At 32.4% G+C, this 26,173-nt stretch overlaps 3 protein-coding genes across 13 annotated transcripts; 1 reads left to right on the top strand and 2 right to left on the bottom strand.

Annotated features, from left to right (window-relative positions):
• The first annotated feature begins 8,811 nt into the window (after nt 1-8,811).
• On the top strand, nt 8,812-10,577 carry LOC111383347 (alkane hydroxylase MAH1-like). The gene has a single exon (XM_023007453.1). It carries the CDS (start codon nt 8,880-8,882, stop codon nt 10,398-10,400), a length of 1,521 nt encoding a protein of 506 aa, XP_022863221.1. The 5' UTR covers nt 8,812-8,879; the 3' UTR covers nt 10,401-10,577.
• Nucleotides 10,578-11,265: 688 nt separating this feature from the next.
• LOC111383346 (small GTPase LIP1-like) lies at nt 11,266-19,410 on the bottom strand. 11 transcript variants are annotated; one of them, XM_023007445.1, is made up of 6 exons: nt 18,689-19,410; nt 16,482-16,568; nt 15,860-16,164; nt 15,677-15,732; nt 14,484-14,500; nt 11,266-12,222 (listed from the first exon to the last, which is right to left on the bottom strand). In XM_023007445.1, the coding sequence occupies exons 1-6, from the start codon at nt 18,774-18,776 to the stop codon at nt 12,185-12,187; spliced, it is 591 nt and encodes a 196-aa protein (XP_022863213.1). In that variant the 5' UTR covers nt 18,777-19,410; the 3' UTR covers nt 11,266-12,184. The 11 variants fall into 11 exon arrangements, 9 of the variants coding, with proteins under 9 accessions (XP_022863213.1, XP_022863220.1, XP_022863210.1 ...); XM_023007452.1 differs by lacking the exon at nt 15,677-15,732 and adding an exon at nt 17,245-17,638 and having other exon boundaries at nt 18,689-18,776; XM_023007446.1 differs by having other exon boundaries at nt 12,179-12,227.
• Nucleotides 19,411-20,059: 649 nt separating this feature from the next.
• On the bottom strand, nt 20,060-24,673 carry LOC111383348 (probable WRKY transcription factor 51). Its single transcript, XM_023007455.1, has 3 exons — nt 24,395-24,673; nt 24,136-24,273; nt 20,060-20,474 (listed from the first exon to the last, which is right to left on the bottom strand). Exons 1-3 carry the CDS (start codon nt 24,649-24,651, stop codon nt 20,297-20,299), a joined length of 573 nt encoding a protein of 190 aa, XP_022863223.1. The 5' UTR covers nt 24,652-24,673; the 3' UTR covers nt 20,060-20,296.
• Between the last annotated feature and the right edge of the window lie 1,500 nt (nt 24,674-26,173).

Raw genomic sequence — 26,173 nt, 5'->3', positions numbered from 1 at the left:
TGGTAGCTTAATACATTTACAAGTATGTTCTTGTTCTGTTCCATATCCAATTCTAAGTAAGTATTCACAAAACATGGGATCGGATTTTGCCCTCACATTTTCAGCCAATGATAGATGTACGAAAAAAGACCATAAATATGAGTAAATCAGGCGAGCTTTGACTATGTCTTCTTTGTTTCCTTTAGGTACAATTGGTAAAATCTGTCAAAAATCTTCTCCAAAAACTACTACTTTTTCACCCAAAGGCAAGTTACGATCAGTAATGTCTCTAAACATTTTGCCTACAGCTTCTATAGCACAACAATTTACCATAGGCATCTCATCCCAAATTATTATCCTAGAAATTTTTAACAAAGTTCCCAAGGCCGACTGTTTGCTAACAGAGCAGTTGACTTTTCCTATTGTTTCTAAAGGGATTTTAGATCTCTAATGAGTTGTTCGACCTCCAAGTAATAGAGATGCAGCCACTCCAGACGACGCAGATGCCAAAGCAATTAAATGTCGACATCTCACATCAGCTAAGAGTGCTTTATACAAAAAAGTCTTACTTGTCCCACTTGAACCATCGATTTAAAAAGTGCCACTTGATTCAGCTTCTACTCTTTTTCTAATTGTATCACATGTAAACTGTTGTTCTTTATTTAATGTCGCTGCACAACTAAAACCTCTTTCAATATCCAAATTGATTATTTCCTCTGCAACCATTCTCATCATTCTTTTATCGTCATCTATATTTACGTTAAACGACACGATTCCATAATCATTTATATTTTTACCAAGTGATTCTAAAATAGAACTTATATCCTCCAAAACTTGTATTTGAATAACTTCAATAGGCATATTTTGATGTACATAATCATAAGTCATAGAAGACTTAAATTTATCCCGTAGTAACTTTGGATTATTGGGGTTGCACATTGTAAGAAGCGTAGCAAAGAGACGTCTTAAAGAACAAGGCATTTCGTAAATAATAGTTTCGGATAAATATTCTTCACAACGATTGTCTCCATTTAATAAACCATGTTGAAGCGCAACTTCTTGAAATGTACCAACATTTACCCCATTGAAAGTTCTTAAATCGTCAAACGATGTTGGGCCTTTAATATGATTAAGAAGAAGGTGAAGAAAATATCATTCTCTTTCAAATGAATTCACTGAGACAATTTGTCCTATAACAATCTGTTTCTTTCTGAGAGTCCAAATTTTGTTATTTGCATTCCAAACAAAATGTGTTGGAAAATCTCGATACAAAAGCGTTCGAGCAAATTCGTTTACTTTATTCACTCGAAAAAACTTGGTTAACATTGTTCTTCTCGTATTTTCATTCTCGATAATAGCAGATAAATCGTCCATATTTTTGTAAGTTACACGTTGATGATCTTCAATATGAAGTTGTAGAGCACAAACAATTGGATAGATTTCTAACAAATTGAAAGAAAAAATCCTCCACATAGCTTCGGGTGAAGATATTCATCTAACAGATTGATAAGTAGAGATTTCATCAATATCCTTGTCTATCTTATTTTTGCCAATGAAAAAATTAATACGATCATGTCTTTTGTATACATATTTGTACAAATATCTAACAGCTTTAATAGAAGAATATACTTCAACATTGATATGTCAGTCGAATTTTGCACTTAAATAAGAATTATATGGTACAACCCAGTCATTGTCTAACATTTGACCTCTCACTTTAACACAAATACCATTATTACGTCGCCTATACAGCGGGTATGAATTATCTTCAAATATAGTACTATTACAATAATTCTTTGGATATATATTTTTACAACTGTTATTTGTCACCATACATATGTTTTTAGGATTAAGATTTTCACAAAGACCATACATATTGTGCTTTACAATAACAAAATAAAGATGAGGGTGTATGTTTTTATCAGGAATTTCACCAGAGACTATCCTATCATCTTGTTGAGTGGAAGAAATTTTATGATCATAGTTAAAAAACAACAACAGATGTGCGTGAGGGAGACCTCTTTTTTTTTTTTTAAATTCAATCACGTATATATGAGTAATAACAAGACCAAAAATATTGTTATTGTATAAATCATTTTAAACTCTTCTAATTTTGCTCTAAATACACGTACAATTAGATATGATTGATTTTGAACCTCATATTGTGTTTTAATTCTTTCTTAATTTCTATCCAATTTGAATTACATGTTATAGTTAATAATAAATTTAGTTTTCCATAATGTTGGATAAGAGACATAGCATCTTAGTATCACGTTAGCATATCTCTAGGTCTACATGTAAAGGATTGTGGTAAAACAATTTTTTGTTCCAATTTTGTACCCTCTAGTTTCTCAATTATCTACACTATCTACAATACATTGATAAAGTTCAGCACAAATTTGTTTCTGATTATTACGAGAATAATCTAACCTAGATGTCTCTATCTTAACATACATATCTACAACATATTGTTAGAAAAGTCTGTTAGTGTAAAGCAACACAGACTTACCAAAAGGCCTAATCTGTAACTTGTACGAATAGTACTCGCAACATGATACCTGAGACTATTTCTTCGTTTCCTTAAGCACTACACAAGGAAAAATGAAGCAAATTTTATATTTACTTTAAATGTCACATTTGTGGAGCTATAAGAGACACGAGAAAGTATATAAGCAAAACTTCAGCCTCTTTTTCAATAATTTGAGTTGCAAAATTTATTATATTTTGATTAACAATATGGTCAACCAACTGCGCGAGCTGAGAAGATGTTTGTTATTATCTTCGAATGCCTTCATGCCAACCACATTCACCAAATAAGAAAAGCAAAGGATATTGCAAAGAATCGTAACAATCATAATAATAATAAACCCTATGCGAATCACCAGAATGACCATATATGGTAATATCGCGAACACGAATATTTATATTTTCATCATCCTCAACCCATACAGTAGCTACTTGAGACACTGACGGAGTATTAGAGACTCTCTGATCGAGTCCTGGGTGACATCTTATTTGTATTTTATGGTCGTACAAATAGATTATATTACTTAAAGACCTAAAAAATTTACTATACGGATTTACTTTCAAGATTTCAATTAGAAAAGGCAAAGTGGATTCTACCACATTTTCAGAGGTTTTCATACGGTTTTGAAGTTCATTATCCATATCATAAAGATATAATTGCATATAACAAGGCATATTATTATTTGGCATAAGTTAATTTACATAATGATATTTGTCCTTGAACTTTAAATGTGTAAATACCTTTGTATGCTTTAAACAGTTCCTTGTCGTACTTTACACCAAATGAAGTGAATGCAAAATAGTTATTATATCCACGCACAAGTTTTTTAAATTTCATATATGCATGCTCTTTAGACGTAAATAATACATATAATTCATTCGGTGAATCAGAAATAAAAAGTTTCACTTTTCTATCAGAGCAACAAAAACTTTTAGTTTCTCTATACAATTTGCATGCGTCACTATGCTTACAATAAGTGCATGTCGGTAATACATATGTAGTAGTTGGTACAAATTAAAACTTCCATATAATTCAGAATAAAAAATATTAGTTGTTTCTTCATTCGAAGTAGAAGCCTCGGAATGAAAATGTATTATATTTCATGCACATAATCAACACCAAAACCATTATTTTTAGATAATATAGGATCATTTATTCTTTTACAATGATCAGTACTTACAGTTTGAATTCGATTCCTCCTATCCGTCTGCCTTCAATTTTGTTGTTGGCGAATGAAAGCATTATATGATTTACTTGTTCTTTGGGACAAAGTTTCAAGATCAAAACAATCAGATTCTTTATTGGTAGATTTTTGCAGAGAATTCATCAAAACAATGAATTTATCACTGATTTAAATAATATGAAAAATTATTAATTTAGTTCAAAACTAACAAATAATAATGATACTACATTTAGTACACTTCAAAATAAATTTGCTGAACTCGAATAAATCTTAAAAAGCTTTCCCCAAATCAACAATCCTTTTTACAAATGCAAATAACAACAGAATTGTAAACACTACTAACTGGACCAAAAAGACTCCAAACATACCCACAGCAAATTCTTGTAATCCTCATTAAATATAAAAAACAATGATCGAAAAACTTAAGCTTCTCAAGTAAATAAGGGTAAAGAAAGAAAAATCTTGCTAAATTTTATACATTAAATAAAGCTGAAGAAAATAAAAAATAAATACACAAAAAAGCAAACATCCAACTAAAACATAAATTTCATAGCCATATCTAAGAAAAAAGAAAACTCCAGTTACATTTTCACGTATATACAAGGACAAAAACATACCTCACATCGAGGTAGAGGAAGATGAGCCAAGCTATATTTTCATCTATACACGGAAACAAAAACTACATACCTTAAATAAATTTTAAAAAACTTAAAAACGAATGCACAAAAAAAAAAAAATGCAAGAACATATCCAAAGATAGTTGTTACAAATTTTACGATTTTCTTCTCTACGATCGATATGAGGACTGCGTGATATTTTTTCCCCACAGAAAGAAACAAGAATTTGGAGAGTTTTTTTCGCAGACAAAAGTTGAAATTTTGGAAAGAAATCGATTGAATTAAAGGAGAGAGAATGAGTTACTTGAAAGAGCGATAGATGGTAGAACCTTTCACATTTGATTACTTTATATTTTTTTTATAATAAAAAAGGATCAAACCACTTTGACCAAAACTATTTCAAACCAATTCAATGTGAAAATGTATGTGACAAAAATGAATAGTCTAGCTTTGTGTAAAGAAAAGTAGTAATTTCCACAAATAGAAAAGAATTGAAAAAATTTTAAAAAGAAAAAATTAATATTGAAAAAATTTCAAATAGAAAAAAACTTCTCCTTTCATGGATAGAAAAGCAGTAATTGAAATAATCAAGTTCAATCATAAAAAGAAAAGAATTAAAAAATATTTTAAATAGAAAAGAATTATCAAATTAAAAAATAAATAAATAAGGAAAAAAATTCATCCATTGGAGTCAAAATGAGAGAACTCTCCCTTTAAAAGGAGAGACAATCTCTTCGTGAATGGAGAGATTCTTTCCGTCCACAGAGAGAATTTTTTTCCTCATTTTTTAAGTTTGTTTTGTTTATATTATAAATTTTTTTTCTATTTCAATTTTTTTGTAATTATTTTCTCTTTACGATAAAATTTAATTTTTTCACTTTTAATTATATAATATTATATATTCTTTGTTTAATTTTTGTAACTTTCTTTTGTTTAATTAAATAATATTTATATATTCTTTATGATATAACGTAATTCGTTAAATTTGAATTAAATAATATTTATTTTTAATTTTAATTATTTCAATTTAATTTTAAAACTTTATAATAATTTTTTTCACCTGCAATTCCTTTTTTTAATCTTTATATTTAATTTCGTTTCTTTATTATATAGTATAGTATTGGATTCGATTTAAATTTTTATAATTCTTTTTTCTTTACGATAAAATTTAATTTTTCATTTTAATTAAATAATATTTATATATTCTTTGTTTAATTTTTGTAACTTTCTTTTGTCTAATTTTGTTTAATTAAATAATATTTATATATTCTTTATGATAGAACGTAATTCGTTAAATTTGAATTAAATAACATTTATTTTTAATTTTAATTATTTCAATTTAATTTAAAAACTTTATAATAATTTTTTTTTTAATTTTTGCCTGCAATTCATTTTTTTAATCTTTATATTTAGTTTCGTTTCTTTATTATATAGTATAGTATTGGATTGAATGAAGTGAAGTAGTGTGTGAAAATGGAGAAATATTATAGTAGCTGTGACATTGGAGTGAAATGGCGTGTGAAAAAATTGTCACGGTGTAATTGAATGGAATAATTTACTATTGTCAAATCAGTTTAAAACCAGTTCAATGTAAAACCCTATGTGACAAAAATGAATAGTGTACCTCACATTCTGTTTTGAGAGAAGGAGGGATATCATTTAAATATTATTTTAAACATAACGTGTAAGCAAAATTTCATTTTTTTCTCATTGAAACCTAACACGTACAATTTATAGACAAGGAATTGATAAAACTTAATTATGGTTCGACATGTTCTACTGTCTCCATCCACTACTTTTAAACCAGCACTACAGATCTGAGTTGGTTTCCTCGGCCTTCTATGCATATTATTGCGACATTTATTGATGACTTGATTACTTGCAATCCGGCCTCAAAGATTTACATATATTTTCTTCCAAATTAGCTAGAGTAAATTAGTTAAAAATCAATGTCAAGGGTCATTTTATTCTTCATCATCTAAGAAAAGAAAACTACACGTTACGTTATTTTACTGGTAAGGATATCTCCAAATTGGACCCAAAAGGTTGTGTATCTTTCATTTCCTATTCCCAGTCGAGATGAAAAGGTTAGATGGCGGCGCATTGTGGGATGCAACAATGGAACTCAAAAACAAATGAAGTCTGAGAAATGGACTGCACGGACTCAAGTCCTTTAAATTTTTTTTTTTTCAACAATTTTATTTTATTTTTGTAGATATATTGACCTCTTTGTTATTTATTTATAAGAGCATTTTCGAGAGATTTTCTATTTTTTTTAAAGAGCATATTCTATTATTTGAAGAGTTAAAATTTTGAAATATTCCAACAAGCTTTTTATATTTAATACTTAAATTTTTTCCACTCCCAATATTTTTTTCTATCTTTTATTTTAACTAGTTTTCTCGGGATTATTTTATTATTTTTTTACATTGAAAATTGAAACATTTGAATGTATTTAATTATAGAAATTGGGTTTGATTTTCCAAATTTGGGGAGCCAAATTCACTCTCTAAATTGAAATAATAATTTAAAGAGTCTCTTGGAGCATGATTTTAAGGATTCACTCTTTAAAATAAAGAGCATCCCATGTTTAAAAAAATCTGTCGGAGATGCTCTAAGGCCATTGGAAATAAGAGATTACCACGACGTGTCAATTAGATTGACACGTTCATTATGACTTCACTCCAAAATTATATTATTATTAAGAAAGCACAATCATGTTCAATCAAGATACAAATTCAAGGCCTGCAATAAAATTTTTTAGAATTATACCTGGAAGGAGTTGTTCACCACCAAGTAGAAAGACAATGCTTCGAGTGCTAGACAGCTGAGATTTGCAAATATATTGCCCTCATGGAGGACTCGTCATTTTTGGGGGCAAGGTGAATTTTATATATTGGGTCCTCAAAATAACAATTTTACGGAGCTAAATTTAATATTTAACTTAATACTCAACAACAAAATGGAAACTAAAATGTATTATAAAAAATATTTATATTATAATCAAATAATAAGGTTGAAAATGTCCAACCAATCACTTAAATATGACCAGCCTCGCGGTTTTAAGGCAAAAATATTAATCAAATGTTAACAAAGCCAATCCATTTAGTCTTTCGTTTAATTTGAGATAAGTCTTGATCAACTTCAATTTGTAGATATTTTTTTCTTTTCTGCAGATACAAGTTTAAACTGGTATGGATTGCAAAATTTTGTAAGCAATATAAACATTTAAGAAACAACCATTCATTTTTTTCAAAAATTATAACAAATCAATTGCTCTCTTTGTGTCACTTGGTACATAGCACTTTAAGACTGTCGATTTCAAACATTAATTATTTTAATTTATGTCGGAACGTTCATTATTTTTAGATGCCGCTCAAGATTCTTATACAACTTGAATAAATTGACAATACTCGCATGTTGTGACCTCTCCAAATTCGACAAAAAATTAATGTTATTTAAATTGTTACGATTGAACTTGATCAATTATAAACACAAAATAATAATTCTAAAAAATTTTCATTTGATTGCTTTACCACATCAAATAACAAGAATAAAGGTCCAGCAAATTGGTGGGGCTTGATCCGAGATCTCATATTCTGGAATTTTAAATTTTATTTCAGTTAAAGATTCTGTGTTTAGTTGCAAATGAATTGATCATTTCTTAATATATATATCACTAGTATCACAATTTTTTAAATCCTATCTTTAATTTAAAATGAAAAACAAACATTCCTACCTTCCATCTGTTTATAATTTGTCCTCATTTCTTACTTTAATACATTAATTACCTTAAAATCAAGTATTTTTGAATCCAAAATGTTGCTTCTTAAACATTTTTCCATGTTCCAAATATATATAATTAAGCCATATTTGGAACAAAATGAGAATTTGCAATAAAGAAAATAATGGGAACATCGTTTTGCAATGTTGATATTATCCTTTTCAGCGGCAAGAAAAAACTCGTCTTGTTTCCTGCATTGGGTTACATATATTGGTTAGAACTAAAAATTAACAAGAATGGCATATGACATTTTTACCTCATCTTCTTTGATATTGTCTAATCGAACATGCCAAATATATTCTTGGCCTCGGAGGTCGTAATTCAATTGTCTATTGTGGGGGGAAATAGAAAAAAACCGGTTGTTTTACAGTTGCAATTTGCAACATCTGAAACCAAAATAATTTAATGAAATCTGATAGAATTCGTCTAAAGGTAGGTTATGTAATTAATCAAACAATCTCTAGTGGTGGTGCATGCCACTAAATTATATTTATGTCGCTTCAGTTTCTTGCTCGGAAAAAGACTACTGAGCTAATTCATAGTTTTGTCTATTCAGAATCGGCAAGAAAAGGTTAATATATGGTTTTATAATCTGGAGAGCTCTTATTTGTGCACGTTACCTTGAGTAATGAGATAAACTGATAAACTACCAATCAACCTAGAAGAGTAATTAATCATTAATAAGTAGTATATTTGAACACTCCAAAGATCTGTATGGTTACAAATAGGCCGTCTGAGGTTTTTTCAAGTTCATAGTGAAAGCACACTTAGCTCAAATTCACGTCGAAAATGGGTTTAATATTAGGTTATGCAGAAATCATTCTAGCAATTGTGTGTTTCCTCTTTATGTGGAGTTTTAGAAACATGAACAGCCAGATGCCTTGGAACTGGCCACTACTGGGCATGCTTCCGAGCCTATTTCTCCATGTGCATCGGTTTCATGAACGGTGTGCAGACGTTCTTGAGTGGAGTGGGGGCACTTTTCTGCTTAGGGGTCCCTGGTTTTCTAATATGGACATTCTTGGCACTGTGGATCCAGCCAATGTGCACTTTATAATGAGTGCAAACTTTGCCAATTTCCCTAAAGGTCCAGAGTTCAAGAAAATTTTCGAAGTTTTGGGAGATGGGATCTTCAACACTGACTTGGATTTGTGGACGAATCAAAGGAAACAGGCTCGAGCTTTGCTCAATCACGAGCGTTTTCGGAAGTTCTTGATCAAAACTAGCTGGGAGAAAGTGGAGAAAGGGCTTATTCCAGTTCTTGAACATGTGGCTAAGCAAGGGTTTGTGGTAGATCTACAAGATTTGTTCCAAAGATTCACGTTCGATACTACTTGTATATTGGTCACAGGCTACGATCCGGGGTGCGTTTCAATTGAATTCCCTGATGTTCCCTTCTCCAAGGCCATGGACGAGGCGGAAGAAGCAATATTCATGCGCCATTGCTTGCCAGAAAGTGTTTGGAAGTTGCAAAAATGGCTATGTATTGGACATGAGCATAAGCTAACTAAAGCTTGGGGTGTCTTGGACGACGTTATAGGCAAGTACGTGTCAATGAAACGCAAAGAACTAAGTCAATCGAGAAAATCTGATGGAGATGAAGAGGGATTAGATTTGCTAACATCTTACATCAATGAAGATGAGGGCATGGGATTGGATTGCGATGACAAATTCTTGAGAGACACCATACTGAATTTCATGATCGCAGGGCGTGACACTACTAGCTCAGCTCTCACTTGGTTTCTCTGGTTAGTTTCGACACATCCAGAAGTCGAAAAGAAAATAAGAGAAGAACTAAATTCCATTTTACAGCCCAAGGAAGGTGAAAAATGGAAGCTCTTCAAGGTGGAAGAATTGAAAAACCTAGTTTATTTGCATAGTGCATTGTGTGAATCACTAAGGCTGTATCCACCAGTTCCATTCCAGCACAAGGCTCCTGTTCAACCTGTCATTCTTCCAAGTGGTCATTATGTTAATCCAAAGATGAAGGTTATGTTTTCCCTTTATGCCATGGGAAGAATGGGGTTCATATGGGGTAAGGATTCCAAGGAATTCAAGCCAGAGAGATGGATCACAGATCGCGGGACAATTAAATACGAGCCTTCATACAAGTTCTTGGCCTTTAACGCTGGACCTAGAACTTGCCTCGGGAAAGAAGTAGCTTTCACACAGCTGAAATCCGTGGCGTCTGCCATAATCCATAACTACCAAATCCAAGTGGTGGAAGGGCACCCTGTGACCCCTAATGTTTCTGTGATTCTCTATATGAAACATGGATTGAAGGTTAAGGTTACCAAGAGATGGACTTGAAAATTGAAATTATCACAAGATGGGATTCCATTCCATTCGTATATCCTACCTGTTGATGTTATTTTGTTTGGTAATAATTATATTATCTCTATTCCATGTTTAATTAGTATGTCAGCAAGCGATTGTTGTGCAAATGGATTTACCTAAATATGAATGTGATTTATTATTGTATCTTAACTAATTTTTTCCTTCTTCTTCACCTAAAATTTAACTATATTTTCGTAGTTAATAGATCTCTTATACGATAGTTTTCATGTGAAAACTCAGATCGAACTACCTGCTTCAGAGCTGACTAGTTAGCTTCATCGAATCAGTGTACCCACAAATGTATCACAACTAGAATCGAACGGCTCGGCACGTATTTTTTAACTGAAAAAGAAAATTTTAAATTTGAATATGCAGAAAGAGCTCAAGTCTGGCTTGTCAATTTTATAATTTTGGAAGTTTTGACACATATTTTCCTCCAATTTCCAAGTTTAAATGAGCTCCACTTAGCATAATTCAAGACGAAAAGAAAACTGTAGAATGATAGTCCGTTCTTGCAAATTCTAATGCATTTCATCTAATCTTAATTGATAAGACATGACTTGTGTACATCAACAAGAACATACCTAAAGTTGTTGAACTTCTTTGGTTTTCCTGTTTCTTATTATTTTGGTGAAAAGACAGAAATTTTCTTATATTAACAGTTAATTATGATAAATAAAAATGTTTAATACCTCGTACATGAGAACGTGGAAGCATATAGTTAGATATCTTGTTTGAATGTTGTTCACCTAATAGTCTGTAATAAAAGTGACATGCATTAGGTCAGTGTCTTACTAATTTTGATTGGACTTTTAATTTATTAAAACAAGTCAGACGGTAGCTTGACAATTTTTCTGGGATTTACAAAGATCTTAGAAAACCTAAATAAAAGCTTCCTTGCATTATTCAACTATGAGAAAAGATAACTGACCCTGAAAGGACCAAGAAATGAATACAAGAACGCTTGTTTCTCCCTAAAAGTTATAAGATGGTTCATGACTAGGCTCAGAGTTGCACCTGTCTGGCTATGGATTCAATCCTGCCAATTTCATATAAAGAGATAATTATAACCTTCGTGTTCTGGTTTCCCTCTAGAACTAACCATCATATTTTTAATCATCTTCATTGATGTAAAATGTCAAAAGATCAACGCCATCTTCTTTTTTATTTCCTTCTCGTATTTCTTCGCGCTTCATTGAAATATATTTGCTAATGAAGCTGTCTGAGATTTCCCAGCTCGGCTCAATTTTCTTTCTGATCCAATCCCTGGACTCCTTCGAACTTTCGTACGATTTCAGGCAAAACATGGCACATGAAACTCGCTTTTTCATCATCTTCTATGGCTTTCGAGAAAGTAACATCTGGAAAATGAACGGGATGAACATCCAGGATCATAACCAGTAACTAAAATGCAGGTAGTATCAGCTATTAATAGTAAACCTCTGAAATAAATCCTGCAAATCCAAGTGCGTGTGATTTATCAATGCGCGTGCAATATTCCTCTGATGCTTCCACAAATCCAAGTCTGAATTGAAAATCCCATCTCCCAAAACATCAAATACCTCCCTCAATTTTGGTGGTCCCTTGGGAATATTCTGAAAATTTGCAGCTGCACATTTTCGGCATCAACCGTGACAAGCATCTCCATTTTAGCAAACCAGGGGACCTTCCCCCTTGTCTGTAAACTTCCTCGCCTTAAATTCTCTTTTGCAGAATTGTGAATCTTTGGAACGTTAAACGAAAGCACAAGCAGCACCTCAAACAGTGGCCAGTTTCAGGAAAACGCTTTGTAATTCTACCCTGCCCAGAAAGAGAGAACTTCAGTATACCCGATTATTGCCACTGAATTCCTTCAGAAAATTGAGCATGTACCACACCTAGTTATAGCATTATAAATGTGTACTTGGAAGCCTATGGATTAACATCAGATTATAGTATCAAAATTTAACTCTGCCACTAATTGTTTCTTGCTCAAAGAAACATAATTGGTGATATATCATCTATAAATGGTGCATCTGGCCTTGTGTCCCTGATAATTTGCTTTACTATGTACATCACATTCCCTTTAATGCTGTGATAACTGCTATTTTGAAAAAGTATAACCAGCTAACAAAATACAAGAAGACGACATTGGCAAAATTTCATTTACAGGTGACGGTTTTACATTAAAAAATCTTCAATTAAAAAGGATAAGGCTGAGTACAAGATTAGGACATTTTATCCATTTAAATGTTTCTTAAAAGAATATACAGAAAGAACAAAAGTTAAAGTTCATCTACTTTTCCATCCACTAATGAATATAGTTTGCTCACACATTAAAAGTTCTGAGGAGGCCAAGGAATTACAATAGAGGAAGAAAAATTGAAAATCAAATGAATGGAAAGAATCGATGCATATTCAGCGATAAACAAGCAAATCCATTACATTATAACACACGGTGAACAGAAAGCCTCTCTGTGGCCAAATAACGAGTGAAACTTCCACCAAGGAAAACATACAGCTCTTGAAGATGTTTCGGTCAATCAACAAGCAATTGAGATTTTCTTACATTAATAACTGTACGCTTTGATCTCACAGTGGTGATTTCCTGGTTGGCACTAGATGCATATCTTGGGATGTTATAATAGTCAGGTGTTGACATGGGCTGCTGGGGATAAAGTGTGGGAGGAGAGTTCAGGTTGCGTTGAGCAGGTAGCGGAGGAAAAGCGTATTATACTTGTACGTGTCGCCAATCGAACTCCAGTAGAAGATGCAGTAAGAAATATAGCAAAAAACTGGAATTATACAAGCTTTTAGGCATAAAACAAAGTGCTGATGATATAACAATTACAATTAATGAAAGAGAAACAAAGTTAACCAGAAAAAATGATGCCCGGAACAGTATCCTTATGAGTCACAAAGGGCGGCACATGACATGAACTTTACATAACAAACATCCGAGAAGAATTTTCATAAACTTCAAGGTTCTATTTCTTGAAGATCAAAGCATCAGAACACAAGACAAACTGCATAGTTGGGATTCTTCTTCACCTTTCAAATTACACATGAAAGGGAAGTACAGACGCTGCCTTCTTTTTCTATTCATCTTTATTTTTGTTATTTGGAAGGAAACTATAAAAAATTGGGAGTGCAGATTTCATTCATAAGAAAACCCGATGTAAAATGTATTTATGGTGAACAATCCAAATGTTTTTCTCCTTTTCTTCAGGTAGTTTTTGCATACGTACATGCACATATAGACATGTGTGTATATTTGATATATACACATGTATATGTGGATTTGAGAGTCTGATACGAGAGGAAATTTCAAAAAGATCATAATTCATATCTTACAGGTCCAACATGCACAGGTTTTTGTGAACAAAAATATATAAATTATGATAACATGGGCATCCACACGCACGCACATTAACGAGTTCATTTTTGCATGCTGGCTTCTTTTTTTATGTTGTCATTTTTTTTTGCCAGGTTCACCACAGACATGGGCTTTTATTCATAATTCTTTCAGATTATCTTTGGTGAATTTTAGTTTATTTTAAAAGATATTTCCTCTGAATTCTTCCGCACCCTCTGCCACTTGCAGCAAAAACCTTCTGGGACGGAAATTGACATGCATCAAATGGCAACTTGTACGTGAGTAAGAAGTGTTGGTACAAGACAAGCGAAGAATACCTAATCTAACAATTGATATGGAAAAAGAAAAACAATCAAATAAGTAGAGATTATTTTGCAATTTGAGCAGAAAAAACGATGCAATTTGATCTTGAACCACATGCATTGCCAGACGTGTGGCCATCATTTTCTTTTATGCTGTGTTAGAATAATTCAAAAGGTTTCATGCAGCAGATCAAACTATCACAAAAGATCTCTAGGCAGGTTAAACTGGTCCTCGCTTAAAATTTCAGAAGACTGACAACAACCGATGAACCTGGGTCAACCACGGGCTTGCACCAGGCAATTCATCTGAGAAGTATATCTGCCTGATCAATTTCATACATGCACAGGCAAAATATACAGACCATTCGAAAAAATTTCATCACCGCTTCTTTGTCGTACCTGGCTTCTTTGGCAGCCTGAATCATTCAAAAATTAATTCTAGGTTAATTTTCCATTGGTAAAGATACAAAGAATATTGAGGTGAACATCCTTAAATTGAAACTTATAATTGATTATTTCCTAAATTAATGCAGTAGCAATAGATGTAATATTCCACTTCTAAAGCTTTCTTGAATCTTTTGCCACAGAGTGAAGGAAGTGCAAATAAGTGGGAAAGATCATTCTACAAACCAAAGCACAAAATTGATTCTAGTTCCAACCACACTTTGTTTGGAACTACGATTTCCTTTTCCTTGAAGCTCAACCAAAATTTAAGTTGATACACCTGCAAACTTCCCAATAATTCTTGGACTATAAAGTTTGATTGCTGACCACAACAATTTTGTTAAAAAAAATTATCTGCCAACAATTTGATCTGAAAATCACATGGCAGCTTTCCCTACTCCATCTAAGAATTCTTGAAACTACATTCAAATGTCAAAAAAATTATCATATTTTTGGAAAATATATAGCCACGCGATTCAGATACATTAGTTTATTTTAATAGATGAAAAAATTAAGCTCGGAGTTCAATTTTCTTTCAGGAACTATTCAAAATTTCTTAATCTAAAAGGCAATATAACCTCAACTTACCAACATCAGAACATAGAGCACAGACAGCCTACTATCCCATGCCCCACCAATCCTTTCGGACAAATAATAAATATGAAGCTTAAAATGAAAGTTGTACAAAAGTGTCGAATCAGTTGGGTTGAACAAAGAAGATAGCAACATATGCATTCATCCTTAGCTAGTAAACAACTGTACAAATTCATCTTTGCAGTTTCTGCCATACAATAAAAATAAATAGGAGACATTCTTCACATGCACACATACGCATAAATGCAGTGCAATGTGGGGACACCAGCAAAGCATGTTTGGCATAAAACCAGTAAGACTTTGTAAAATATACCATACTTAAAGTGTTGTGCCTTTGGACTATGAGAAAAGAAAAGGGAAATAGTTTGCCATCTTAAACAATTGCAGCAGGATGCTGCAATTAGCTCAAGACTCATCTAAGAAAATGAAATTAAACTAACAATTGAACTTAAGAAACACTTAAACAGTATTTAAATAAATATCATGGTTAAGCAGAGAAACAGGAAATCTTCCATATACTACTTAAGGAGAATTAATTATTCATCAACTACTACCTGAGAGGAAGAATACACAATTTCCTTTGAATATTTGGTAGATCCAAGTGCTTGAGCTACATTTTGCCCTTATATGAAACATCAGTAGAAGAGTTGCTAGAATTCATAAAAAAATTGTCACGTAGCAGCTTAAATTCTGCACAAACGTGTTACTATAAACACCATATTTCCAATTATACTTACTGATAGAAGACCTCCACTGCCAGGGAAACTCTCAGTCAAAGGAAGTTCTTTGTTTGATGAAAGTAATCCCTGCCTCTCAACCCATTGTCTAGCTGCATCAACAGGATTACCACTGCTCCCTTGTGTACCCTCTTTTGTTGCAATATCTGCTTTGTTAACAATAACAATGTATGGTACAGGAAGACCACCAGGACCTCCAGACGCCAAAGGAGCTGAGAATGTCCCAGTAGCAGCAATCTCTGCAGCCCACTTCTGCAAGCTTGTCTTCGTCCTTCTTTGAGAAAGATCATGAACAAACATAACACCTAAAGATGAAGTTCAGTTCGTTAAAGCAATAAAGATCAAGAATATCTATGTTAAAAAGTTCACAGAAATTTATACGATGCATGCTTAAAAGTAGTAGTATCAAACTATACCCTATTCAGTTTAGTGTGAAATATTGTACTACTGATGCATTATAAGTAATGCGGTCCCAAATAATGAACAGAATATACAGTTGCAAATATTAACATGCATGTAAACTTTTATACTGAAAGCAGATGATTTATAGTTAAAAACCTCCATGATATGGTACATTTTTGCATTAAAAAATTTAAATCAAACAAAAGGGATCATTGTTTACTATTGATTTGAGAATCGAACAGAGAGAGACTGGCAATCTTGATATCGTTCAAGTCCTGATACATCCCAAAGTTCCATAGGTAGTATGCTGCATAAAGGAAAATGGGAATTCATCAATATTTCTTATGCAGTATTAGCTATCAACTCATTTTGAAAGAAATGAATACATCAAACTTTAACATCAACAGTACAACCAATTGTCTAAACAGGCCGAGAAATGGAAGAACCTTTAAGCCCCTTTTTGGCCTCCATTAAATTCCATTTCATTTTTCTCTCTCTTATTTTCAACCACACAATCTTCCATAAAATAATATTACACGTAAATCGAAAAATTTTCCTTTTTTTCAACCACTCATTTTTCCAAAAAAAAAAAAAAAGAAAGAAAGAAAAAAACACCATTCCACCCATTTTTATTCAAAAAAGGGGGCCAAACGGGGGCTAAGAATCAGATGAGCAAGAGAAGTTTTCCCCACACCTATCAGAACATTGAAAAATCAATATGCAGTATCGTAGAAGATGTGATATTAAATAAACATTGTTTGAAAAAGTTATCATTATTATAAGGAGCCTGAACTAGAAGTTCTACTACACTACAAAGAGTTTGTAAGCAACGAGGAGTTCTTCAAAAACTTCATTATCTGAAACTTCAGCTTTCACAAATCTGAATTTCCAAAGACAGGTATTAAACAGAATGCATGACACTTTGCCATGTATACAGCAGCCATCTACAGAAAATTCTGAGCTCCAAGCAAGAACTGCTTTACCTGGACATATACAATGTATTCTTCTAAACTGACAGGCATCTTACATTCGTCTTATGTAAGAATGGTATAAGTACAGATTGTTATCTCTAGGGAAAATTGCAGCAGCGATCCTAACCTCTTCGATTTTTGCAGACTTTATTCTAACCTTCATTTTGTGCTAGCGAAGGTCTCTAACCTTTCATAAATATACATTTGAGATCCATCTAAACAGAAACAGTCCAAAATACTTTATGTCAAAAATTCCTTGAACTATATGCTACTGCGACGGTTTTATTGGATGTTGATATCTTTTTGGAGGGTGTTTTGGACTGTTTCTATCCAGATGGATCTCAGGTGCATATTTATGAAATGTTAGGAACCTCTGCTAGCATAAAATAAAGGTTAGGATAATTGTCTGCAAAAAATGAAAAGGTTAAAGACCGCTGCTATAATTTTTGCTCATCTCTATTCGCTAAAAGCTGCTGTTTGTAGGTATTATGCATATAGAAGAAAGCATCAAAACCCCTCGGAACCAAAATTACAGAATAACAAATTTGTTCCATTTTTGTTCTGAAAGATCCCGAATTCTCATTAGGTACTAGATTTTTCAATTCAGCGTTTAGTAGTACCGACCAAATATTGAAATACTATAAATACACGCACAAAGAATATCCCTTCCTACCCCCAGCTAGCTCTCTCTCTCTCTCTCTCTCCCCCCTCCAATTTTATTTTGGAAAAGCAAGAATTCTTGCACAGCATTTTTAAATTGAGCATATGTAAAGCCCTATAATAGAATTTTCAGGGACGTAATGGTGGAATGCTGGAGAGAGAAACTTAATAAAGATATGTTTAATGGAGCAAGACCTTTGGTGAGATAGGGGGGTAGTAGAAGAGAAAGTCAAGGTTCTTCCTTATTTTTTTTATCTTTTATCTTCAGTCATGGACAAGCTCACAAGATATATCCAAAATGCACTCCCTTAGTATATGTGAGATTAGCTGGTGGCATTTAAGTTGATTGAATATGAAGAAGATACATGATTAGTTAGAACATTGTATAAAGATTTTAAATGGAACTAAGATAATATAATTTGGTGTGTTGTTTTCCCTAGTTTTTTAGATTGCTTCCGACTTTGGGCCAACATAACAAGATAGAAGAGGAAAAAATTAGATAAAATTAACACAACTTCACTGAGAACAATGATTAGTTTGTCGTCATTTCTTTTTTTCCCACTGGTAGACTATATCATAAAGAGAAGAATTAGGCTGGCCACATTGAGCTTTAGCTGGGTTTTTTGAAAAAAACCACCAAGAAACAAATCACTATAAGACCAACAGAGTTATCAGCATCTTTACCCTGAATTGTATAGAAAAAAGGGCATACAAAAATATTGAAAAAACACATACAAAATTCAGAAATTACTAAATTCAAAATTTCTAAGATAAGAGAAATGATAAACTCAGTTACCTGTGTCACCAACAACTCCTCTGACCTGCCCACAAGGAGGACCACCATTATGCTCTTTGTTTTCCCTTTTCCTCCCTCTCCAAAACATATTCTCCCACTCCAACACCAGAAAACCTATCCACAAAGAAAATTTAAAAAATTCCCAAAAATATTCACCTCAATTTCAAGCCCCGTCTCATTAAGAAACTCACTAATCTCCGCGAAAAGCAGCACCCTCTCAAAATGGGTGTTTCAGATTCCAACCAAACAAACCCAAAAACTTAGAAAGAATTAACCAAAGAAAAAGTTGAATTCCAACAGTCTAGCATTGAAAAACCACATAAAAGTCAAAATATGGGATTACAACCAGGTAGATCTTTCAAGATTTTCAGAAGGTTTCCCTTAAATCTGTATATATCATTCTCAACTCCAACTGGGGCCAACAGAATTGGTTCTTTTGCTCGATATCGTGATAAATAGAATACGGGATTCCATATCTAAAATCCGTGTATGGAAGGAGATAAGGTTTGAAGTAATACGTTCTTGACGTACTACTATGTTTCGGAAATCGCGTAGGAACGGGGCTTAAACAAATCACATGTCTCAAAGGAGTGATCTGAAAATGGCATAAGATTATAAGCATTCAACAGAACTTGGGAGGAGATAAATCCTTTTGATTAAAGCGACGGCATTAATTAGAGATTATTCTTCTCCCGGGAGTTAGGAGGGTTCATATTTTGAAGTACTTCTATGTAACTTATATAGAAGTTCAGGGGCCAAATTCTTATTTCCTCATTACATTTGAGTATCTGGCATTGGAAAATGCTTAAAATTTGATGGACCTTTTGTGTACGTTGATGTCAATGCTGAAAGTTGAGATAAAAGCTTTTCAAGAAAATATGATTGTCATAGTTACAAGTGTGCCCATTAACAGGAAAAGGTTGAATGGTTATAATTAGGGATGGAAAGTGGTACGAGTTGATTCGCGAGCTCGTCGACTAGTCATATTTAAAATATATATATATATATACAATTTCATTAAATATATATATTGGCTAGTCGTAAATCAAGCTCAATAGTATGTTCATCCCATTTAACACCTCTAGTTATAACTTCGACAAGTCATCCTTAAGATCGATTGGAATGTTAGTTTGATAGCTCAATCAACCGATATAGATATACTTAAGTATTTTATTATATTTAGTATTGTATAGTTATAGCTCAATAATGGATTTTATATAATTTTATTTTAAAGGAAATTTCAAATAACTCACAACACTAAATACTTTAATTGTAAATGATGAAAATTTTATGCAAATAGAATAAAAGACATATCTGTTTAATGTTAGTTCACATTCAAGTAAATATCATACAACCCCCGTCCAAAGAAAATTAATAATAAACACACAATTCTTCCCATATATGTACAATGTCAACAAAGTATTGTTCACATACTCGAAATATGGTAAGGTACAACAGTATGAGAACAAACGTACTCATGGTCAACATACTACATAATACATAGAAATATAGTATGGTACAATAATACGAGAACAAATATAGGCCTGGTCGACACACTACACAGTAGAAATATTTATACATGATAACTTGTGGAGTAGAAGATAGAAATTACTGTAGAGAAGAAGATGGCTGTAAAGTCCATGGCATCTGGTTATGGATAATAGAATCAGGGCTCTGGTGATTATGCATTCCTTCATAGGTTGTTATCACATAATTTGGGTCATCCCTATCCCTTTCTACCCTTTTCTTCACACTGCACCCTTCACTTGTACATTTGAAGTAATTCCTGCAAATAGTCACGTTCAAGTAGTAAAAAACATAAAAGCTCAAAAATAGACCGTGCAATAATTGAAGTAGGACAAACGCGAATAATAAGAAAATTGTCTTGTTTGTATCACGCGAACAGGTGTTGCACTAATTTCACTCAAATGGATGTAAGAAATGCTGAAATCCACCAAATAATGAAAATTTTAAATATTATTATTCAAAAAATGGCTGTACAATTTTGAAACCCTTAACATATATATGAAGTGTAAAAGTGAAACCTTAATTAGGTAAACAAATCCAAATAGAACCAGGAAGCTGCAAAAATGACGACAATACCCATAAATTAACCCAAAACATAAAAAACGCTAAAATGAATTTCTAAACGGTGGAATTTGACCCCAAAAGTTTAAAGGTGTTGGCCAGTGGCCATTATCGTCACCCCGGGTAACAAAAAATGCTTCCGGATGGTATTCCTTTAGTCTGGGTAAATCTGAAAGTTATGCGCGTTTTCATAGACCTTCTCATTTCTCCTCTTTAATTTTCAACTAATTTATGATTTTCTCTTCTAACTGTTTCACATCAATAATCAACAATATTACAAAAAAAGTTCTTATTGGCTGATAGTGTATGGACTGAACGGGTGATAAAGAATATGGGATTACATCATAAATACTGTACTTCGCAAGCCCGTGCCAATTCTCGGCGGCTATGATTAATTAATGAATGAATTCTAAGTAAAAGCCAAGACTAATTCTTGTCCAACATGTAAGCTGGTGCATGAACTTGAGGATTTTACCTTTTGTATAAACAACGATAATTTTGATACAATATAAATGACAAGGAGAAATAGATAATACTCTGATATCGATCAACATTTCGTAGGGTGGCAATAACCTCAAAGGCAATTTTTTTAATATTATTAAAATACATTGATTATTGAGTACTCATTTATATATATATATATAAGGTCATCTTACTAATTCGAAATTTTTAGAAGGCCATCTTAGAGGAGATGTATTACTATTGCAATTCTCCATTATTATTATTATTGTAACAATTTGGTAGGAGGGGCGGATTTAGAGATAAATACTAAGGTGGCCTACAATTTAAAGTTGGTATAAGACTGTGAATTTTTCTATTGGGTTGAAATAATTTGGCAAATTTTATGAATTTGACAAAGGGAAAATTGGACAACACTTTTGCAAAGAGAGGGTCCCGTCTCAAGAGATAAGCAGATGCTTTCACATTGAAAATGAATCTCTATATCTTTGTCTTTGCACTTATATTTTCTAATCTTGTAATTGAAATTAGGTTCTAATACACAACATGTAAAGGAACAATTTGAATCTTTACACGTTATGATCTCCCTACATGACACGAAGAGAAGAAGACACAACACGGTTCTAAAATCAGAAATATGTAATTCCTCCTTGCAATTTTTTCTTCTTCCTTTTTTTTTTTTTTTTTGGTTGTATACTATGTCATTTATTAATTTATACTTGTTTGAACAGATATGAAAATTATCATTTCCTCTAGTAAATAAACGTGAGAAAGAGACGCATAAATATTTCTACACAAATTCGTGCGGCTTATATTCTCTTTATGATCTTGATTGAATAAGTCTGATCTCATTACATTTATTAGTGAAATCTATGCAATGGCCATTAACCATCACGATCTCACCCTATAAGTGGCAAGAGTATGAGCATCTTGATTCAATTTCTATCTTGTAATGAAATAGATTAAGGCTTGTTCACAAAAAGCTCCTTGATTTGATGATCTCCATATTCTAGTATTGTGTTAAGGGACCTAACCACTTCCTTAAGAATCCTATATTACTTGTCTTTGTCGAGAGTGTACTCTACTTTACTGAAAACGAATAGTATGCTACCCACCTTTGACGATGGGAAAGGTAAGGTTCTAATTTACTATTTTCAGGTTCTAATTTACTATTTTCAAAGGCTGACGAATACCATGTAATAAAGATAGAGAACTTATTGGACTAAACAAGGGGATGGTTCTTAATGGCACATGGCTGCAATACCTGAATCACTAGAATAATCTAGTTTCAATAGTCGGGATTTGACCTAGAAGTGCTTACTACTACACTACACTATGCTTGACTCCAAACATTTACAAAGCTAATCTATGTTTAGTGCTGAGGCAGAGCCAAGAGACTTCAATCATTACTCTTTATCTCCACTTAGTCTAGGCTAACAAGCCTTATTCAAGAAGGAGGTTGGATCCTTGAAAAGCACTGTCAAGAGGAAGTACCTTGGCCCCTCTTCATTCTCTACATGGTTGCAAACATTTATTCAACATAGGTGTGAACTAGCAAGGCAGAGATAGAAGGATCAAACAAGAGAATTAAAAAAAATAAAAAAAATAAAAAAAAATCAACACATATTTTTTTTATTATTTTTTTTTTAAACACAAGAGTCTGCTAAATGGTATCGTGATGTATAGTCTAACGTATAATGTATTGAAGACTACTTGTTCATCGATCTTTAAAAAGTTACTTGTTGTTCGCTGAATTTTGTTATATGTTGCAACTTGCTCATCGAAATTTAAAATATTATTCGTTACTAAATTTGAATAAAGTTACTCTTTGCTCACTAAAATTTGCTATGGATAAATTGATAGAAAAATATGGGTGATTGATGGGTAATTTTGTATAAGTTTGAGTGAGCAAGTAATTTTTTAAATTTTAGTGAGCAGGTAGTAATTTATTACAAAGTTCGGTGAATAAATAGTAGCTTTTTAATTTTCAATGAGCCAATAGTAACATTTAGGATACTTTTGATTGCGAGCAGGAAATTTGTATAAAAAGAAAATAAGTTCTAGGCTCTATGAAAATTATTAATGAAATATATTTGATTAATTTAATTTTTAACTTAGAAATTATAATACTTGTCCATTTTTTATTGGTGGATAGATAAAAGAAAAAGGGGATAGATGTTTGTGTGAGAGAGAGAGAGAGTGAATTACCTGAAAAATAAAAATCACATCTTCTTAAAGAAAATATTTTCTTTATTTTTAATGAAAATATGGCCACATGACCAAAAGTTGGAAAATATTTTCCATGAAAAAAAATTGCTAATCAAACATCCAAAAAGTAGGAATTTGGGTGAAAAATGACATTTTCCATAAAAGATAATGCCAATCAAACACACACATAGCGAAGTTGAATGATCATTAATTAAATTAACTTGAAAGGAAAAGTATTAGTTGCTTTGATTGGAAATCCTCGATTAACAGCAAAGCTAACTCAAACACTATTAAAGTTGCGAAATTCCAGTATATACTCCACATATCATGAATAATTTAAAGTGTGGCATCTATCTTTACAAAGATTAGTTTCAAGTTTGAATTACTGAACGTTTTCATTTTATCCACCTAGAAAAAACATATGATGTCGATTTAAATGTCTAATAAAATGCTCGATTTATTCATTTTTTCCCCCATTTTTTCTAGGAAACCATCTTAATATATTTACCTCTCATTAGTTAGTAATTATAATTATCTCCGGGATGATAAAGAGACGTTTTGGGAGAGATGAATCTCTTTCACTGGTAAATACAAAACCAATTATTATTATTAACAACAGATACAGTAAAATCTTGGGAGAAAGGAAAAACAATATTGTGAATTAAAACTATGAAATTGACGGCTTTACATACCTTGGATTCGGGCTGTTCTTGACCATCTTTTTCCCATATTTTCTCCATTTAAATCCATCATCCATAATTTCCAGCTTTGATTTTGTTCTGAATGCAAACCTAAATTCATCTTTTGTCCCCAAATTCTTCTCTTTTCTTCTACACGAAAACATGACCGATAAACGCCCGTTATATTCACTACTTTTCGGTAGATAATTAAGAGCCAATATTTTAGAAGATAAAGAAAATTAATCTAAGGTGCAATAGTTATAGAACTTGCATGTTACTAGCTAACGGAGTAGACGAACTCGAAGATCCATTGAAGTTGTTCTCCACATTCTCAGATCTTTTTGCCGTATCCCTCGTGGAAATTTCTTCCTCGAACTCACCATCAAACGCGACATAATCCGATAATTCAAAATCGAGCAATTCGTTCAGCTGGTCAGTAGTAGTACTACTGTATGCGGCTTGATTAGGGTTAGGGTTAGGGTTTTGATAATGAGAAGTAGCGTTCATTGCGGTGCTGAAAGTGGACATGTTTGATAGTGTGGAAAAATGCTTGTGGAAAAATGAGTCCCCAAGAAAGGCGTGCCTTTTCTTAAATACTTTTCTACTTTGTTTTTTAGCTCGAAGTTTCATTTCCCCTTTCCTGGAGGCACACAATGAAGGTGCTTTAGATGACACGTGGCATAGTGACCTCATATAAACTATTATGTTTTTTTATTGTCAAAATGGCTTAAAATTGTAGTCCACGTTCGGTTTTGCTAAACTCAAAATTTTAGTGAATTTTGATAAAAATTGATAAAATGTATAATTGAAGAGTTTATAAAAGTTGTGAGTCTCACGAAATATATAATCGAAAAGTTAAAAAATTGTGGATCCCGTGAAATTTGTAATTGAAAATGAATTTGTGAAAAAATGATGATCAAACGTGGACTTTGATATGATAACTTTATACATATGGAGTAAAAGTAGAAAGAAATGGCGCATATGTATGTGTGTAAATACAAAAAGTTGGGGTACACATTTTCAACTTCCAACTATTGTAGCAAGTTAAGTTACGGTTGGTTTAGTTTTCTGTTTTCCATTTTCGGTTTCAAAATGGTTTTTAGTTTTCTCCAAAAACGACGCGTTTTGGACACTTATAACTGAAAATGCTCAAAACGATAAAACCTCGTTTTGCGTTTTCAGTTATAAATTTTACATCGTTTTCCGTATTTTCAAAAACGGAAAACGAAAAACAGCCCGAAAACGCCAAATCAAACGCAACCTTAGTCTCCAACAATTAATTATTAATGTTTACCTACACAATCAGGAAAGTACTCTGAACCATATCCAAGACCTTAATGCTTTTACATGTCTAATTTTGAAAGGCTGTAAACAATTTACTTTTATGAAAGTTGATAAAAAAGACAGGAAAAAAAGCGCACCCCGATGATCGATAGAGAAAGTAAAATGGTGCAAGAAAGTGCAAAGAAACGTCGTTGGCTGCTAAAGAAGACCTGACCGAGAAGTTTCTCTAGTCTTTGATAATTGGCTCCACAAACCCAAAGGAAGTTTCCCAAATATCATATACAAAAGTGTCACTTCTTTATCAAAATTCAAATAGATTATCAATTTTTAACAATAGTTGCACTTGGAACATTAAATTGAAGTAGAAAAATAATATTTTTTTTTCCGTCTATTTTTAATTTTAATCATTTATAATTTCATATCGTCAACTCAGTGGATGACAATATGACTTAAAAGTCTAAAAAGCGTGATTTGAAATTATCTTTGATTCAATCTGACTTCAAACATTGAATTGGATGAGTAAAATCTCGTGCTATGTGGGACTCGAACGCTTATGAGCATATTTGACCAAGTGTGAATTGTTAAAGCACACAACTGAAAAGGAGAAATTATCAAGTATAATAAATATATTTTTTTTGTCTATGAATAATTAAATAGGTGTGACAAGAAATCAATATTTATTTGGCAGATAATTAGATAGACGAACAGGAAATAAGCAACCAAAAAAAATAATTTTTCCAAACTAAACTAGAAAATTGTTGGGTTG

Source organism: Olea europaea, unplaced genomic scaffold (genome assembly GCF_002742605.1).
Source record: "Olea europaea var. sylvestris unplaced genomic scaffold, O_europaea_v1 scaffold2662, whole genome shotgun sequence".
Taxonomy (NCBI): Eukaryota; Viridiplantae; Streptophyta; class Magnoliopsida; order Lamiales; family Oleaceae; genus Olea; species Olea europaea.
This window is presented reverse-complemented; position numbering and strand designations above follow the sequence as displayed.

What these genes read in the sequence shown, in the direction of transcription:
- LOC111383347 (XM_023007453.1), top strand. Translation starts at nt 8,880, where the DNA reads ATGGGTTTAATATTAGGTTATGCAGAAATCATTCTAGCAATTGTGTGT.
- LOC111383346 (XM_023007442.1), bottom strand. Translation starts at nt 18,776, where the DNA reads ATGTTTTGGAGAGGGAGGAAAAGGGAAAACAAAGAGCATAATGGTGGT. An exon ending in AGGAGTTGTTGGTGACACAG is followed by an intron (nt 16,569 to 18,688) that starts GTAACTGAGTTT and finishes TCCTTTATGCAG; the next exon opens with CATACTACCTATGGAACTTT. An exon ending in GTTCGATTCTCAAATCAATA is followed by an intron (nt 16,165 to 16,481) that starts GTAAACAATGAT and finishes CTTCATCTTTAG; the next exon opens with GTGTTATGTTTGTTCATGAT.
- LOC111383348 (XM_023007455.1), bottom strand. Translation starts at nt 24,651, where the DNA reads ATGTCCACTTTCAGCACCGCAATGAACGCTACTTCTCATTATCAAAAC. An exon ending in ACTCCGTTAGCTAGTAACAT is followed by an intron (nt 24,274 to 24,394) that starts GCAAGTTCTATA and finishes GTTTTCGTGTAG; the next exon opens with AAGAAAAGAGAAGAATTTGG. An exon ending in AAGAACAGCCCGAATCCAAG is followed by an intron (nt 20,475 to 24,135) that starts GTATGTAAAGCC and finishes GACTATTTGCAG; the next exon opens with GAATTACTTCAAATGTACAA.